The following is a 19425-nucleotide window of genomic DNA, read 5'->3' as shown; positions in this document are numbered from 1 at the left end:
GTTATGTATGGAATAAAATAAAGTTACAACCCCAAAGTCCATTATTTTCCTGTAACAGCACATCCTGAAGTGTTTTATTCCTCTTATACCACGGCAATTGACCAATTCATTTTTTTTTTTAAAGTTTCAGTTTATAGTTATGTTTAATATTTAAAGAAGTTCTTGTTAGTACTTGTACTATAGCAGCTATAAAGAGTTGTTCCATCACCAGCCTCTAATAAGACAGAAAAACACAGCTTGTCTTCTGGCTCTAGAGAAACCAGAAAGCACAAAGTCCTCTTTTCTAAAGATTCTCACATGAGGGAAAACTTAAGTTACTAAGTGCTGACACTGGAGACTCCTTCCATAAAATGTTAAATACATGTCTCCTTACAGAAAATGTCACCATATCAACAATTATGTGCTTTTTTTGTTAAACAACGGCACTTTTTTATGTGGCGATACAAGTCCCTGTGAAAATTAGCCGTTAATGTAGAAATAGTAACGTACTAGAACAAGCGCATTAATACAAACCTGATTTGGAACACAGCCGGAACTCCCGTCAGAGCTGCTACTGACCAATCAGATACAAGTATGATCAGCATTAAAATATGACAAATCGTGCGGCCTATCTGTCTTTCATAAATGATTCCTTCCATTGATCGTTGTCGCTGCAAATGATGAAGCAGATCTGTTGTTTGCATTCAGGTATTATAAATACACATTTCTCTTCCCTTCATCTTGAAGGCTGACTTGCTTGTGTTATCTGTGATCAGAGGGTTCCTGACCCTTCTACGATCGAGGCTGTGATTAGAGAATCATTCTGTAGGTCTGGGCTGTGTGCTTCTCCATTAGTTCTCATTCTGTCTTGATGATTGGACAGGTTGACTTGTTCGATATGTGCGAGAAGACTAGATGAAAGGTTCTCCCTGAAAGAGAGCGCATGAAAGCACTGACATGTGGAGACCCACATCAAAGCCCTGATTCTTTCATTTTGTGCAGCAGCTTTATGGGGTCAGAACCTGCACCACTTTTTTTTATTTCCTTTGGGACTTGTTAAATGTTATGCTTTCACGGTCACTGTTAATTTGTGCTTTCTTTCTTTTAAAAAAAAAAAAAAAAAACATTTTTATACAGTGATGTCAAATGATTGCATTTTGGAGGTTAACTTTTATTTACATAAAACTTCATTTTTTTTTCCACAGATCTACAATAAACACCTATTTTCAGGTGAAGTCGAATTAACGTCCTTTATTTTTTCAATTTCACAAACAAGACAAATTTCATGAATATGGACGTTGAGATTTTTCCTCAATAGCACACAGAGTTTCAATCTAAAAGGGGAGGGGGAAAAAAAAACACCTTTTCTAATGCATGTATCAGGAAGGATCACATAAGGATTTGTCAAAATCATTCAGTTCATCTTTAATCCTGTTTAACTCATTAAAATCCACACCAGTCTAAGAACTGATGTACGTGTAAGAGGCTGCAGACGCCTCGTCAAGTCTGTGAACCCCATTCTCGATCTGCATCGATAATATCTGCCAGATTTCCTCTTCTCCGTCTGCAGCTTGTTAAAAGTACGACTTTCTCGAGGTTCGCTTTGAAAGGAGTTTTACGATCACGGGCCTGAACGAGCATGCTTGGAGAAAGATCACAAAACCACGACGCTTTTCAAAATGATTTTCAGAAAGCAAAATCTGACGTGTCCATCTTTACAAAAGGGGATGACGTATTGCACGTCGGCTAGTTCTTCGTCCATTCTTTAACGTTCGAAACATCTCGAATTGGTAGATCCTGTACATCTAAAAGCTACCTCACTCATACAGTTTAGGGCAATATCCATTTTTAGTCACTGGACCTCACAGATTTCCAATTGAACTTGAAATATAACCGTCTTGGTTCCCTTTCTGCGTGAGGTGAATGTACTAGTCATGAATGCACATGCCCATGAAGAATATAATACCACTTAAATACAAAAAAGCAATGAAAACATTGAAGAGCTAAGGATAAGTTTGGTTATACATATTTCATAGAGAATACTTAAATCAATTCTATGAAATCTCAGACCAGTAATATGGCATTTAAAAAAAAAAAAAAAAAAAAAAGCCAGCACGGTTAGTTTCAACAGAAAGCACTGCGGTTCGGAAAAACACACTTTCTACAGCTTTGAGGACTTCCAAGGAAAAAAAGAAAACTGAAATACTGTCAGTCAGTGTGTGTGTGTGTGAGTGAGAAAGAGAGAGAGACAGTGTGTGTGTGCGTGTGTGTGTGTGTGAGAAAGAGAGAGAGACTGTGTGTGTGTGTGTGTGTGTGTGTGTGTGTGTGTGTGTGTGAGAGAGAATCTACAAAAGCCTGTAGGCAGACTGGGAGAAGAGATAAGGAGGTCCTGTGTTGTGCAGTCTCCTCCTTTTCTTTTTGTTTCTGTATTTTCTCCCTCTGTGCTTCAGGTACAATGCATTAGAGGGGGGAAAAAAAACAAAGCCTGATCCAGTCAGCAGTGTGGTATGTCCTGTTTGATGTCATTTCCTTTCCTGTTCGAATCATGCAGTCCTGTCAGTAAGAGCCATAGCGGTCCTAAAAGAGAAAGAGAGGAAGTTAGGAGAATACTGCACATGACTGGGAGTGGAACAACAGGAACTTTTCAACTCTCTGATGGTGCTATAACTACAATCTGGACTAGCTTCTAATATATAGTTAATAATGGAAAAGGGTAACTGTATTATTTAAATCCTATAATAATATAAAAGAGTGAGAAGTAGTAATTGCCATGATTATGTTGTAAAAGTAACTTTTAAATTCTCCCTTTCTCCTATCCAGAGATCAGCCTCGCTTAGTGTGAGAAACCCGTTAACGTGTCATTCAACTCCCGATTGATGAAATTTTGCTTCGTTTGTCTGGTTCATTTGCACGTATATAAAGAGCCCAGCAACTCCAGATTATACCATACAATATTCTTATGAAGTCTGATTTATACTTCCATTACAACAGGCTTCTGATGCCATGTGTCAGAGTACTTCTGGGGCGGAGCATGGTGGTTTGGAAAAGTCAGAAAGCAAACAGTAGAGCTGCATGAACGAATGCGTTGTGGAAACTGGCTGGAGCGTAGCTCTTTAATCAAGCTCAAAAGCCTTGAATCATGCTTTCAAATAAAAAGTTTCCCATTAGAAGATGCAAAAACAGTGGCATCCTCATCACAGTCAAAGAGCCAATCATTTATTTGAACGGCCAACATTAAAACTTTCACATGTTGCTGTTTGCTACCCGCTGCTTGTTTGATGGAGAGCTAAGATCCTCCTTCTGTTCTCACAGACTATGAATGCTCAGGGTAGTTGTGCGTATTGGGACTGGGATCCCACAGGACTCAAACACTGGCAACTGGCAATGTATTGTCAGGAGTTAAAATCCTGATGATGCTAGCCATCTGTGGCTGCAGTGTAACTGGCCGCTCTCCCTCGGTGGGACGGATGGCAGACGTTACTCTCTCTCCCCTGTCGATCACAGCAACACTAACCAATCATGAGAATCTGTGAGCTCACATCCTCTGAGTGCGTCACATGGTTAGCTAGCTTTACGTGTCTCAGAGTTAGCATGTGTTAGCCTTCACCCTCCCTGATTGGTAGCTGTTGTGCGATTCAGTCTCAATCGCCTCCTAACTCGAATGAGTGTAATCGTTGATGTGTGTGTCTTGCATCAGGTGTTATGATATCGGGAAAACACTAAACTGTGCGCGACTTGTACAGCATTACAGTTTTTGTCAGACCTGTTTGTCACAATTCAAGACAGTCAGACTAATCGTTCCTCTGAGACCCAATGTGACTCACCTGAATGGTGTTCATGACCCCGTTAGCCAGCACGGCCATTTTTCCAGCCACGGTCTTCACGCCCTGCTTAAACTGGGCCATGTCCGGTCCAGAGGGAAGCACACCCTCGAATCCTGATCCCCCTACAGAACACACAAACACAACTCTATCAGTATAAGCACAAGTGGTCTATCTTTCAATTGCAAACAATATTCCATAAAACAATGGCGCTCACCTGTCGAGCGGCTGCTTCCATCCCCGAACAGATCGGCCGAGCTAATAGATGTGCTGCCGGACATGCTCTCCAGACGAGCCTTGGCCTCATACTGAAACACGCATTAAAGAGGTCTGAGGGACACCCAGTTTAACCAAACAAAATGCCTGACATTAAGGTTGATTCATTAACAAGCAATTCATTTTTATTTGAACAGGTGAAGAGGTATATGCAAGCTGTGTCGGTACCTCAGCATTGCTCTCACGCCCAAAGAACATGTCAGACGAGATCGCTTTAGCATTAGCAAACTTCTGCCGTGCCTCACTGGACTCTGCGACGGACACGGAAGCTTCCGGTTTCCTTCTGCTGGGCAACCTGAGACGCGCCACACAAACCTCTCAACCATCCATTTAAAGTCCGTGACAATTCTACACTGCTGATATTTTATCTAGAAATATCAGGCCAATAATATACAAAATTCAATATACTTTTGTATGTCTATAGTCTTAACAAACCTTTCCCCGATTGGCTGGATGCTTGAGATGGTCACTTCAGTCTCTTTGGGCTCCTCCTTCTCTAGAGCCCAAGAGGAGGAGAAGGAGGCGGAGCCTGAATCAGAATCCCACCGTGAGCCAAAGCTGTCTCCTGTAGTGAAGGGGTTGTCCTTGTACCTGCCATGGCACAACACACACACGTAAGACTTTGATGGAAAATTTTTTCACTGCACGTGCAAAAAAAACAAGAACAGAATTTAGATTTGGTGCAACACAAATCCAACACAAATTTTCTATGTACATGGCAGTACATGTTGTGTGACACGGTAAACAATCAGCACCTGCCAGTGTGTTTGCTTAAGCATGATGTAGCCCTTGGGATGTTGGGGGACAAACAAGTGTGCTGATTGACAGCTCAGCCCTGCCACTTACTTTGGTGGTCCAGAGGTAAACCCAGGCTCATCAAACATGTCCAGTCGGGAGCGAGAGGAGGACTTTGAGTTCACGGGGGTCTCCTGCTCAATCACCTGCATCTCTGACATCACAGAGTGTGACACAACACTGGAGAAGAAAGAAATAAAACAATTTAAAAAACGAGATGCACAAGTTTTATCTTCTTTACTTTAGCACGACAATCTGTGGAAACTATATCTAGATCGGTGTTTAAACCGTCCAGTGCATATTCGGCACTTTTCCTTTCCTGCAACTCACCCAGCACATCAGGGCTTATTAACAAACCCACTGACATGTTCGGTGTCGAACATTTGCTTCTTTAGTCTTGCCTTGCAACTACATATTTCTCTCACATCAATATATATTTGATTATGTACATATTAACACCAAAAGGTGTGAAACAGATGCTAAATTTATGATGCTAAAGTGCTGCAATTTACACAATTCATTCGAACAGATGTTTTAACGTGATTTTCAGAATGTTCTAATCGAGATTTTACATGTTTAGATATAACATTAAATATTTTTAATAATAAAAAAAGCTCCATAAATGCGATTTAGAATTTTAAACCAATACAAAGGAAAAGCACAGCCTTCTTAACTTGCTGAATGCTTCCTACAGTCTGCGATACTCCAAATAACGCCAGAATAGAGATAAACAGCACTTCACTGAGGAATGAGCTTGTATCCTTTGTTTAAAAGAATCGTTGCACTATTTACTCTAAATGGTGTGTTTGCACACCTACATTTTCTAAAGCCCATTCTAAATAAGAAAAAAAAAAAAAAAACATTTCATAAATAAATTGCATAATTTTTCAATTGCATTACATAAGAACTAAAAAAAATAATAGTTTTTTCTAAATTTTTTGTTTGCAATATCTCCCAGCCCTATGCTAGAATAGGTTGGCTACACTACCCTTAACATAGCTCCGGTGCAAAACTAAAGAAGCAAACAAGTTAGACACCAAACATGTCTCAGCTGGTCAACATGCCTTTAAAAAAAAAATGCAGAATGTAGAATGAGTAACAGATGACAGAGGATATAAAAGTTACCTCCTGGTTCCTAAGCCCATGCCAAGCCTCTCAGCCTGCTCCCTCTTCTTCCCCTCCAGGTTCTGCAACCTTTTCTCTTCCATCTTCCTATCAATCTCCAGCTCTTTGTAGGCCAGACGCATTGATGCCACACTGAACCAACAAAACACAACAGAGTGTTTGAATAAAGAACATTCATATTCAATCAGTTCCATAAGTATGAATTCCACACCATTGTTGATCATACAGTTATATTTCATTTTTTGGGCTGATACAGTGCCCTCCACTAATATTGGCACTCTTGGTAAATATGGGCAAAGTAGACTGTGAAAAATTGTCTATTGTTTAAAAAAAAAAAAAAACGATAATTCACAAAAATACTCTGCTCTCATGAATATCAGTGAAACAATTGCAAACAAAACACAGGTTTATCAAAAAATCTGTGTTAAATATAGGTGTGCAACAATTATTGGCACCCCTATGAATTCATATGAGGAATATATTTGAAGTATATTCCCAGTGATATTTGACATTTTCTTGAGCACACCTGGGTGAGTAGGAACAGGAACTTGTTCAAACATGACTTCCTGTTTCACAGAGGTATAAATATGAGGTAACACATAGGCCAAATTCCCTTAGTCATTCATAATCCATAAGAGGTTTTTTTGTGAACGTTTTGAACAAAAGATCAAAACTTAAAACAATAAAGACAATTTTTCACTGCTTCCTTTGCTCATATTTACCAAGGGTGCCAATATTAGGAGGGTACTGTATATATTATTTAAGAAAGCAATATTTAAAACTGGGACACTTTTTCTGCTATCTGAGAATCTCGCTCACATCCTTTCACATACTGACTCCAACTGACCTCTATCTTGCTCATGCCAAATACTTCCAGTCGGTAAGAGCACGCTTACATTCATTAGTAAAGGATATGTTCAACCATCCACAAGGAGCACTTCAGTGTCTCAGTGTATAAAATTGGACATCTTGACATTTTTAAATGATTAAGCACCTCAGATTATCTATTTGGATGACTATTTGGTTTAAATTAATTTCAAGCTGCTGTACCAAACTTTTTTGATTAAAAATGAACAAAACAAAAAAAAAAAAGTCAATTACTGAGCAAGTATGGGCAGTGGTAGCTCAGTGGTCGAGATGCTGGACTTCTGCTCGGAAGGTTGCGAGTTCATACCCCAGCACCGCCAAGCTGCCACTGCTTGCTTGAGCAAGGCCCTTAACCCTCGACTGCTCGGTTGTACAAATGAGATAAATGTAAGTCACTTTGGATAAGGGTGTCGTCCAAATGCCATAAATGTCAATGTCAAGTACATAAACAATCAGTGTTCAAAACAGTCACCTTACCTTATGCCGATTTGCAACGGTAACCTTTTAATAATAATGATTTATATTTTGAGCTGTCGGGTCAGATTTTGGAGGAAATTCATTTTTGCGTGGTTACGTCACGTACGTAAACAGAAAGGATGGCTGAGGATGGTGGAGTGTTTGTAGCTTGCTTTCACAGCAGTTAGAATTTAAACTCTTCATCTAGATGCCATCAAGATGTTTGTTTGTTTTGCTCTGGTCAGTGTTGCACTTATTTTCTGCTTGCTATGAGAGAGAGAGAGAAATTCACCTCTACTCCAAGAAAGCCGTATACGCCGCCACCTCCGTTGTCAAATATTGGAGCTAATATACGTATAACCTATACGTACCTCAAACCATCAGATTCAACCGTGCAGAGGAGCAGTGCCTTAACACCACCCTCGTTAAAAATAAAAATAATAATAATAATATTATTATTATTATTATTATTATTATTATTAACTCTGCAAGTAACTTGCAATATTTGTTTCAAACAGAGATGGCGATAGAGAGGCAAAAGGTCAGTACTGCAGCTTTAAAGTGGTACGGGTTCGAAGCATCTCTATAAACTCCAAATTTCACAAAATTCAGATGCTTGGATTGGTAATGTCAAATCAGAGGCTGATTAACTGTTGTTAAGAATTTGGTTGATTCATCACTCACAAACATCAATTAGATTTCATTTTCAAAAGTTATCTTTATTATTATTATTATTATTATTATTTTAAATTCAACAATTAATAGTTGCAATAAGCAATAACTGCTCATTAATGTTCCCATCACTATGATGATCTTTCCCTACCAGTCCACCCACACCCTCAGGACCTCAGTGACCCGCCTATACACTATTCCTCCATCAAAAACTGGTTTCTCCAGGGTCTCTCGCTAACTTTTACAGTTAACTTTCCACATTCAAGCTGCCTTGACTTTAAATGACTTAGATGACTCAAAACCTCCACAGAAACAATATCTCAGTTTTCTCTGTGTTCTTTGTGAACTCACATTGACTCCTCAGCCTGTTTCTTAGCCTCGGCAGCCTGCTCCTCTCTCATCTTTTCGGCCACCTGTGCCTGCTTCTCCACCTCGTTGAAGCTCTTGCTGCTCACTTTCTGGGCCCCGAGACCCTTCTTAGCCCCAAGCTATGGACATAGCAAAATATGCATCAGGACAAAGACTAAAGTAGCGGTGATGAATTTGCATTAATTATCACAAAGAACCACTCTGATGTAGATCTACAGCTTCTCCAACTTTACTTATTTAAGAAGCCCATACTTGTGAATGTGCTATTAGTAATGAGTTTGTTTAAGCTGTTAGCAACATTAGAGTTCCTGTCCATGCTTAGGTTTAGTCTGAGCAGCAAGGTTTGATACGAGACTGACACCTGCTGGTGAACCGAGAGTGGTGCATCAACAAATGAGACTTGGGTGGATAAAAAGGTGCTCAAAATCATAAAACCTACCCCTTTTTTTGCAGCAACTGGCTTCTTCTTTCCAATAATCGAAGGTCTCACATCTATTTAAAAAAAAAAAAAAAAAAAAAAAAGCATGTTTTGTTAACATGTCTTCCTGTTTATCACTTACAGGATAGCACTATTAGTTTGAGCTTTATGAAAACCCAAGCCAGCAAAAGGCAACTGTGCAGAAATAACAGACCTAGGCTGCAGTTCTCGATATAATACGCCACCATATTAGTATTGATGGCACTAATGACGCTCATTTCAAGGCATGCCCAACTTCACACAATCGGGATAAATGAAGCCTGAGCCTTCGGAGACCCACTAAACGGAACAAATGGAGAAGTTAGGCCTGATTAACCACGCAGGCAAATATGCACTCCATATACTGAACGAGAAAGAAAGCATGCCTAATCTCATTATACCAGCACATTAATTCTCAGTGGACCTCCGTGTGCATCGGCCGTATTCAGAAAGACTTTTAAGATAACAAGCTCGCAGTCCAGAGAGGTCTGACCTCGCTGCTAAAGCACTTTTGATGACATCACTGCTAGGACTAATGCACTATATGTGTGCACTTTAGAGTTTGGCTACTGCAACTGATGGGACAGGCTTTCAGATTCACTTCTAAAGTCCACCTAAAGTCATCACCGAAGGTTAAAAAGTTGGCTTATTTGGGATCTCTTTTCCTTTAGTATTTGACTTGAATTCAATTACACAAGACTATAAGCAAAGAAAGATGCGTAAAAATTGAAATGTAATGGCATGTTAGACTTTGCGAGCCACTTCAGAGCTCATCACCTTGCAACAGGGTTACAAAAGCCATTAGCAGCAAACTTGTTAAAACTTCACTGGAAAAGACGTTAAGGTCGCAATTCAGACAGTAACAAGAGGTGAGGGGGGCTGCAAGTGTAATGATGAGTATTTGAAGACAGGTGAGATCAAAGCAGGTGGGTTATAATCCACCCAAGCGTGAATCATGCAGAGGAACATGCTGCTGTATGCAGCCAGCCAGGAGGCCAATTCCAAACCACTCAAATCACCTTTAAGAGGCTGTGGCTCGTCAGACGCCAATCTCATCGATTTGTCTACATTAACAGAGCAGACATCACTGTTACTCAAGAGAATCAAATGATACGAGACCGCCATAATTTGTTCCCATTGTTGGAAAGAGTTTTACATTCCTACATGGTCACAACCATACTGTGTTATGTTATGTTATAAGGAGACATGTGTAAATGAATTTTATTTTGGTGCAATTTTGTTAAGAAAGGTGAAGATTAAGTCTTAAATGTCCTGTAGGAGAGTCACATAGAGGGCACAGATTGGTGCCAGACAAGCAGCAGGAACTGCGTTCACAAAATCAACCTCAGGTAAAGAAGAAGCCATCGCTATGATGGCAGATGGGTCGGATCAAGGTCAAACAACATACAGGCTGTGGAGTGAAGCAAAACCAGAGAAAATTCTGAATGCAAATGATTGGTGAAAATGTGGAACTGCATCATGAATATGGAGAAAAAGAAATGTAACTGGATGTGACGTTTAAAATGGTATAAAAGCAGGTGCGAGGTAGTGACAACCCTTTTTGCGGTCTTGTTGGTGTAGTGGAATTATCACTGCTGATGTTCCACTGGAAAATGGCATACACAGGAGTGCAGTTTTCTCTTATATGAGCTGCTTTTTCGGATGTGGATAACAGGTGAAACATTTTCTTTCTTTCGCTCTCTTTTTTCCCCTGTTTTTTTTGAAGTCCAAGGTCCTGTTCAAGCTGCCTATCATTTGTCTAACCAGTTACAGGTCAAATGTTGGTTCAAAACAGACTTTTAGAGGCCACTTGTATTCTTGAACACTTCCAGAATCAGGGACAGATTTCAGGCTAATTCAGGCTAATTTCAGATTTCAAGTAACCAACATTTTCTTAGGCTGAGCAGCACATCCCATGTATAATATATAGAGCTGTGGATGCCAAATGCAGAGATTTTAAAGGGGCTTCCCCATGCAAGTGAGGTGGAGCTGTCTTTTGTTTGAGCAAGATTAGCCAGAACAGAATGAGCTGAGTGACACAAATCCAGGAAACTAAGCTGTAGGCAAATAATCTTTTTAAGCAGTAATCTTTTCTGCTATTTCATGCATTCTTCTGCTAAGCCTAGTGCTTACATCACTAACAAGGACTTTAAAGTTTGGTTTTTGATTACGGATAGACAGGTGCCTTCGAAGACTTTTTGATAAACATTAATGTTAAATATAAACGTGAAATTCCAATGCAAGCATCTAATCCAGGGGTGTCCGATGTTATCCAGAAAGGGCCGGAGTGGGCGCAGGTTTACAAACTAAATAATTCATATACGATTACACATAGCAGCAACTTAGTAAGTGTTATCTTTATTAGTTAAAATTGGTGATGGTAGTCAGGTCCTTATGTGGGCATGTTTGTATACAAGAGTGATAACAGGGTCATGTGCAAATTTCACATGGTTGAAAGGCTTAACCTGCATACGGGATTTATTTGCTGAGGTAGAGTGAACACAGGGATATTCCTACATGCCCCCAAAAGTGTACAAACGCCATACCACTGTGACCACAAGCATAGTTTAATGTGTACAGACACACAGACACTTTAAAAAGATAAAGTCTCACCTATAGTGGCTTTTGCATCCGTGTTCAGTCCCTCGATGCTGGGTCCTTTATCCAATTCTGCGAGATACAGAAAACGATATTAACACAAATACAAACACTATTAACGCAAATAGCAGGACAGTTCATTGATTGCAAAGCTCGGCACACTGCGTTTTTCAATCTTTCATGTAATGCTCACCGAGTGAACAGAATTACAGACCTACCTTTGGCTGAAATAAGACTTTTTATTCTCTTGCAACTAAAAACAAAAATTGGTTTATGTTCATATTCCACCTACTTGAGAAAGACAACCGGAACAGATACAGTGACGGCAGTAAAAGCGGTTGGATCATCTTCGTTATAAATTAGTCGCAACTTGGAAGAAATGGTTAACTTTCAGCTTTCTTTCAGCTGATCGGCTATTAACCAGCTTATATTGGCTGCGACAAACCTTCTAATGAGACGGGTCACCGAGTAAAGGGTTTCAAAATGTCATCAATGAATCAATCAAGCTGCAAAATTGTAAGACTGAAAAATCCTCAAATTATTTTCATTTTAAGCAATTATTGATGAAAGCATGATTAAACAAAAAAATTTTTTTATAAAAAATAAATAAAATAAAAAAATCACAAAGTTGTACCCCCATTTGATCGGCCAGTGAAATTTCTTTTCATTCACTGCAGTTTGTGCATAATAATGTTTGTGCTAGTAAATTGTTTGAGAAATTCTATTTAAGCACAAAGGCAATAATTTATTTGGGGCTTGGCTGTATGTATGGCGTTGCACGTTGTGTGATGTCGTACGCGTAACCAATCAGCAATGCATGGAGCTGATACTATTACATCCTGTCTGTGCCAAATTTACCCAGGAACCAAAAACCATATGATTGGAGCACTCAAAACTTGATCAATAGCCAGTGGGGGGAAAATACCAGTTGTTAAAAAATACCAGGGCCAGAAAGTTTATTTATTTTAAAAAAAGAGACTCTTAGAAGGAAAACGACAGTAATTATCTAAAAAACAAACAAACAAACAAACAAATAAATAAATAAATAAAATGCTGCCTCCCTAACAGTCACAGGAGTAGTGATAGCGTTTTGAAGTGCCCACAACAACACTGTGTTAAATATAGCCGTGTATCACATCACTGATTATTGGCACATGCCTCAACACTGAAGCTGGAGAACATGTACGGAAGCACACTCACGGGTGGGGCCGGATTCTGACACTTTGGGGCTGTCCTGCTCCAGCTGAGGAGTAACAGTGATCGTTCCGTTCTGCTCCGATAGTGAAGGAGAGGCCATGTCCCAACTGTTGCCGGCCTGACAAATATGCAGAAGTCATGCTGTGGTTTAGTTTTAAGCATTCAAAGGCATGAGTGTATGGTCTTTACGACCTAAAGAACACACCACACTTGAGTCATGACTCCATGCGGCCTACCTGAGTGTGCTCGTCAAAGAAGTCAGTCTCTTTCTTCTCTGGCGCTGAGGTCAGAGTGTTTCCTGAATTATCGAGCCACAGCTGATGAGTGAGAAATCACACTCCCGTTACCAACAATGCAAATACACACAACATCTGCACATCCTGTTCCAGCAAAGCATTCTAAACAAAGAGTATAAAGTAACGAACATCATAACATAAGAGTCTGTCAGTCCTGACTACATAACGCTGAGGTAAGGTGGAGTTTGAACCAGGGACACTGTGCCTCGTGGTCAAAGTTTCACCGAGGCTGTGAACGTGGAAACCATTTCAGAGTCTGATTAGATTGCTCAACAATACTGTTTACAATATGTACTCCAAGGGTTGGGTACATCTGTAACAGTTAGGGTCCTATGAGTTAGAGCCCCATAAGTAAACATACACTACCGGTCAAAAGTTCAGAGACACTCCAAAAGAAAAACCTTTTGATCTGAAGGTGTGTGATTAAATGTTTGAAAACGGTGTTGTGGACAAAAATATAATTGTGCCAACATATTCATTTCTTTCATTAGAAAACTAACATTTTATTTACAAAAAATATATTTTTTTAAAGGATGACAGAGCGAAAAGCAGCCAATAAGAGTCCAGCGTAGGTGGGAACTCCTTTAATACAGTTTAAAATGCATCTCAGGGAGATTCCTCAAGAAATCGGTTGAGAAAATGCCAAGAATATATTTCTGGAAATTCTAGGAAAAAAGGGCATCTACTTGAAAGATGCTAAAATATTAAATTATGTGGACTTATTTCGGATTGCATAATTCCCATAGTTCTATTTGTGTTATTCCAGAGTTTTGATGACTATTACTATTCTAAAATGTAGAATTATTATTCTAAAGAATGAGTGTGTAAACCTTTTACTGGTAGTGTATATGAGATAATGTAACTGAAACATAAAACAGATTTAAGAAATAAACCATGGAAATACATGGAATGTGGGGGAGATGATTACAAAATGTTGAATCATTCGTAATTTGATCAATTTGTCCTTCGTTATCTAGATTGTCAAGTTTATTGCACATCAGTAATGTAATGTAGGTTACCTCGTTGCCTTAGCACTAACGTTGAAGCAATTAGCAGCAATCATATTTCTGGCAATCATTAGCAATCGTTACCTTCATAAACTGAACTGGCTTATTTATAGACATAGTCTGTGCTGTAAAAACATTCTCACAGTAAATCTGGTTAGGAAAAAGTTGACAAAACAGGGGGAAAATACAGAAGAATTTAAAGATCATGATGTCAGAATGAGTATATTATTTATCCAACATTATGGATAAGAAAAATCTTACTTGATCCGTTCAACTGTACCAGTGTTAGATTTCTCGCTCTTGTAACTACATATATTTCCTACTATTTTCATTACAGCTTTAGAATAATTCAAAGAAAATATTGAATAAGATGCTTCAAGATGAATACCCTGTTATAAGTTTAAAGGTTAAAAATAAATAAGGCGAAAGCTACCGAACCTTTTCAGTCTGACCTATTCACTCAACTCAGTGTTATTTGTGTAGTGCTTTTAACTATAAACATTGTCACAAAGCAGCTTTACAAAAATACGGCTGTAGATTAAATTCCGTAACGAGCAAGCCAGAGGCAACAGTGGTGAGGGAAAATTCCCTGAGACAACACAATAGTAAAGTCAAACAGTACAAAATGTGTTGGAAGGAGGTTCGTTACGAGCATATAGTGAATAAGGAGTCCTAAGATGAGCACAGGAGAGTCTTTATGATTACAGCATTACTGTATCATTACAATATGTGCAATAAGACACGTGTGTGTACTTCAAACTGCTGCACGCTTGAAACAGACAGAAATTTCCTACAGATGTCTTACATCAGTGCCGTATTTGGAGAGCGCTGCATTGGCTAGCTGTCTGATCTTCTCCCGGTACATCTGCGCGGCACGGCTGTTGTATTTCGCGTTGGTGTCGTTGGTAGTGCAGCCGTGCTGACGGAAAAACGCCATCTTCAGCCGGACCGTGTTGTGAGGAAAAAGCAACAAAGAGCACCATTTAATACGGCATTCGTGCATTTCCTGCATGATGGTGTGCGAGAATTCGTGAAGAATGAATAAGGGAACTTACCGCATTCGCATTTCCTCCAACCTGCATACATCTCAGCTGAAACCAGCTCCAGTTGGAGTCCAACTCTGTAGATCTGGAAATAATACCACGTCACACGAGTCAAGAAAACCTGGTGGTTTGTGAGCGTTTAAAAATGGGGGCCAGGGATTCAAGAAGTGTTTATAAAATAAATGTAAAAAATGTTAAAAAGTCAAATCTTATAAAACTCTACCTATTAAAGCTTAAGACAGCTATTTTTTTTACAAATCTTACCTAATGCAATTTTAAATGAGAAAAGTGATATTCTAAAATATGCAATAGTGATTAAGTTAGAATTGTAACACAGATCACGATCCTGAATAACTAATTTTGTGCTTGAGAACTTGATTTTTCCATTAATATGCATGCTTTCTTGTAAACATCTTCGAAGTAATTATGCATGTTACAATAACTACTTTTATTGGAGGATATATTGCCCCGGAAGTAATTGCGATAAACGATATTGTCATTTTAAGACCATTTTATGCCACATATATAACAATAATATAATAGCATGGTTTTTTTGTCTTCTGACAAAAATATCCTTTAAATTTTGTCAATATTTCATCATGTCATATTTATTCATTTTAGTCTATTTTACTCGGAATATAATGGCAGTGAAGAATTAATTAGTCAACTGGATTTTAATTGATGAGAAAAGGCAAAAATTAACCAAATATTCATATATTTTATATATTAACAAATATCAACAAAACCATGTGAAAACTACCAACACCACCATGTATCAACACGCATCAACAAAACCATGTGAAAACGACCAACACCACCATGTATCAACACACATTAACAAAACTAGGGATGCACCGAATGTTCGGCAACCGAAATTATTCGTCCGAAAATAGCAAAAAAAAATCATTTTCGGTGTCCGGCTGAATAAATTTGACCGAACCATGACGTGTTTGATCACGCGACCAAACAGCCTAGCAACCAGAGTGAGACGCGCGAAAGTCACGACCTCGATGAGGGGGCGTGCGCATGCACGAGCTACGTGCACAAGCTACGTGCTCTTCGGATGTTTACTATGGACACGTGCGTTTGTTTTGTTTCTGTTCCAGAGTATTCTGTCACGTCGCGAGACGTAAGGGATTAGAGTACGGAAGCAGGTCACAGAAGCGGTTGCAGTCACAGAAAACAGGGTCAAAACACAAAACAAGAAACATGAACTAGTACTATGGACTGGGAGCAGAAAAACCAGCGGGGACTAAATGAACTAATCTATAGTTTAAACTAACTAAATCTATCAAGGAACATAACATTAACAACGTATCTAACTATATTATATCTACTATAATACTCCGCGAGGTGTACAGGGACACGAGCGGTATATATCCCCAATATAATCAGACGTATAGAACCAAATAGGACCATTTTTTTTGCACTCCTGTCAATGCACTTTTTAATGCACTTTTTGTTGTAGGCTACAGAGTGTTACATTCTTTCGGCAGCCAGTTATAGGCCTAACATCGGCTGTTCAAGGGGGGCTCAAAGATGACCACATAATAATATTTTTATTTTACTAATTTAAAAGTTATATTGTGCCTTGTTGGTAGCCTATGCCTGCTGGAATGGAAAAAAAAAATGTTTAGTGTTAAATAAATATTTTGAAATTGTAATTTGAAAATTTTGTAAATTGAAAATTTTTGTAATTGATTTTGTTCTTTGAAAATCAAGACAAAATAGTAAAAAGCACATTATGACCATTTAATTTATGAAATGGTGAAAAAAAATGGCAAAACAAATGGAAAAAAACGTATTCGGCCTTCGGCCAAGTTTTTCATTATATTCGGCTTCGGCCAAGAATTTTCATTTCGGTGCATCCCTAAACAAAACCATGTGGAAACTACCAACAACACCATGTATCAACACACATCAACAAAGCCATACTGTCCATGTAGTGAAAACCTGATCTCCTGGAATAATAACATTACAATGAGTACACTATTCGAACAGTGTTGTGAATTCTTTATGCTTTGGTTATTCATTGTCCATGTTTTAGGGCGTTGTTACGGAAAGCGTGTATTCACAACATAAATCCGTAAATCGATAAAGTAATTATCGTGACAGGCCTAGAAGAAACACTGGAACGGAACGGTCTGTGAAACCATCAGCTTTGTAGAAAAGATTTATCTCGGGTTTGGTTATTTTTTTAAACCCATATACAGTCATATATTTACTGTACTACATATACATACACATACATACAGTATCTCAAAAAAGTGAGTACACCCCTCACATTTTTGTAAATATTTGATTATATCTTTTAATGTGACAACACTGAAGAAATGACACTTTGCTACAATGTAAAGTAGTGACTGTACAGCTTGTGTAACAGTGTAAATTTACTGTCCCCTCAAAATAATGTCTCCAGGTCTAAACCCTATTGAGCATCTGTGGGGCATTCTCAAATGGAAGGTCTCTAACATCCACCAACTCCGTGATGTCGTCATGGAGGAGTGGAAGAGGACTCCAGTGGCAACCTGTTAAGCTCTGGTGAACTCCATGCCCAAGAGGGTTAAGGCAGTGCTGGAAAATAATGGTGGCCACACAAAATATTGACAGCTTGGGCCCAATTTGGACATTTTCACTTAGAGGTGTACTCACTTTTGTTGCCAGCGGTTTAGACATTAATGGCTGTGTGTTGAGTTATTTTGAGGGGACAGAAAATTTACACTGTTATACAAGTTGTACACTCACTACTTTACATTGTAGCAAAGTGTCATTTCTTCAGTGTTGTCACATGAAAAGATATAATCACATATTTACAAAAATGTGAGGGGTGTATTCACTTTTGTAAGATACTGTATATACACATATACATATATATGTATGTATATATGCACATCGATATATTTAGTGTGCAGAACTTCTTTAGATCTGAATGGTCCAGTAACTATGCCGGTCACAACTCGCAAACACTCACTGCCACTTTAATAATATGAGCATAACAGCAGCATAATAACGCACACAAACCCGCTAATCAATGCTAAACACTTGGAAATTACATTTCCGTTTGCCTTTTAGACTGCAAAAGACTCCAAAGTAAAACGCAGCACAAATAATACCCGAAATATCCTGAACCCATTACTGAAATACACAGATTACAGGGCAATAACAATGGATTACAGTAATAACTATTCTGGGTTTCTACAGCTTGTAAGTTAGTGACTCTCACTAAGACAATTCCACTAATAGTTTCTGTGCTGCGTGACAAAACAAGTAGAAATCGTTCACAGATCATGGCCTTTATCTTAGAATAATGATTCGAATATGATGACGCAGCAATTTGGTTGTTCTAATAAACGAAATAATCGTGATGAGCTCAAATAAATGTGATTAAGCAGTTATGAAATAATTGTAACAGGCCTAACGATAACAACATCAGGGGAGAGTGAGAGAGAGGGAGAGAGAGCGACACACACATACAGCAATTAGAGAAAGTTGGCTCTAAAATACTCAATGTGATCTATTGTTTTAGGAAAACCAGCAGAATGCAAAGGAAGGCAATAAAACCATATCCATCACCCACTCAGACTCTTCAATGCTCGGATACATCGGATGCAAGAAATGTCAACTCTACTACGCTTTATTTTGATTTGCATCACAGTGCGGTTGAATTCTCAAATCTGATTGGTCAGAAGGTGTTGACTTAATCAAAACTTTAGATCATCTAAAATCACATGCTGATTCAACATTTTTCATTTAGCATTAGAGTTATTCCTTTTGCGGTGTTTCTTTTTTTTTTTTGTCTTATGCAGCAGTGAGGAAAAAAGAAACATCATTCCAAAATGATGCAACTCTCAAGGGAGAAAAATGATGATCTGACATTCTTTAATAATGTAAACAAAAAGCAATCCACAAATTTCTGTGGAATAAAAAACATCATCTTGGGATATGCTGTTATCTGAAAAATGATAAAAGATGGTGTGGTGTGAAGCAACCTGACATGAAGCGAAATGACTGGTAAGTCAGAGTTGATTAGTTTCCTGTAACAGCACATCCCAAAGTGTTTTATTCATCATACGTACACCACATACACCAACTACTGCTTTAGTTTGTGGAGCTTCTGCATTCATATAGTCTTTTCCTTCTTACTTCTTACCCAATTCTATTTGGTATGTATTTGTTTACAGAAAGTCATTCTAGAGTATGTTTGGTTTTGTTTTTTTAGACTAGCTACACTGAAACCAATTCTTCTCAGATGAATTGAACAGACTACACAAACATAGGAAACATCATTTTCTGCGAGTCACACTCGATTCCATGTCTACAACATCATCTAAACACAGTCTAACGGATAGATACAAACCTAATGAAGCTCAGGTGGACGCCCAGAGAACGATGAATCCCTGAGCAGTCGATGCAAAGGAAAACCCCGTGAGAAATACTGGCCCAGCTCGGGTTCTTAGCAGCACAGTC

At 38.7% G+C, this 19425-nt stretch overlaps 1 protein-coding gene across 2 annotated transcripts in view; it reads right to left on the bottom strand.

Annotated features, from left to right (window-relative positions):
• Positions 1-1215: 1215 nt before the first annotated feature.
• Positions 1216-19425, bottom strand: part of arfgap2 (ADP-ribosylation factor GTPase activating protein 2) — a 21204-nt gene continuing 2994 nt past the window's right edge. Inside the window, exons 3-18 of one of the 2 annotated variants that reach the window (XM_053622718.1) lie at positions 19316-19425; positions 14971-15043; positions 14721-14852; positions 12849-12929; positions 12616-12730; positions 11431-11487; positions 9837-9881; positions 8800-8852; positions 8343-8479; positions 5997-6128; positions 4923-5051; positions 4512-4667; positions 4245-4371; positions 4018-4108; positions 3804-3925; positions 1216-2556 (exon numbers count right to left, since the gene is read on the bottom strand). The exon at positions 19316-19425 is cut by the window's right edge and continues 9 nt beyond it. In XM_053622718.1, the coding sequence (XP_053478693.1) occupies positions 2536-2556; positions 3804-3925; positions 4018-4108; positions 4245-4371; positions 4512-4667; positions 4923-5051; positions 5997-6128; positions 8343-8479; positions 8800-8852; positions 9837-9881; positions 11431-11487; positions 12616-12730; positions 12849-12929; positions 14721-14852; positions 14971-15043; positions 19316-19425 (1581 nt within the window). In that variant the 3' untranslated portion in view covers positions 1216-2535. The remainder of the gene's footprint in view (positions 2557-3803; positions 3926-4017; positions 4109-4244; positions 4372-4511; positions 4668-4922; positions 5052-5996; positions 6129-8342; positions 8480-8799; positions 8853-9836; positions 9882-11430; positions 11488-12615; positions 12731-12848; positions 12930-14720; positions 14853-14970; positions 15044-19315) is intronic. The other variant, XM_053622719.1, reaches the window with a different exon arrangement.

Source organism: Ictalurus furcatus, chromosome 4 (genome assembly GCF_023375685.1).
Source record: "Ictalurus furcatus strain D&B chromosome 4, Billie_1.0, whole genome shotgun sequence".
NCBI classification, from domain to species: Eukaryota; Metazoa; Chordata; class Actinopteri; order Siluriformes; family Ictaluridae; genus Ictalurus; species Ictalurus furcatus.
Note: the sequence above shows the minus strand (reverse complement) of the source record. Positions and strands in the feature narration are given on the sequence as shown.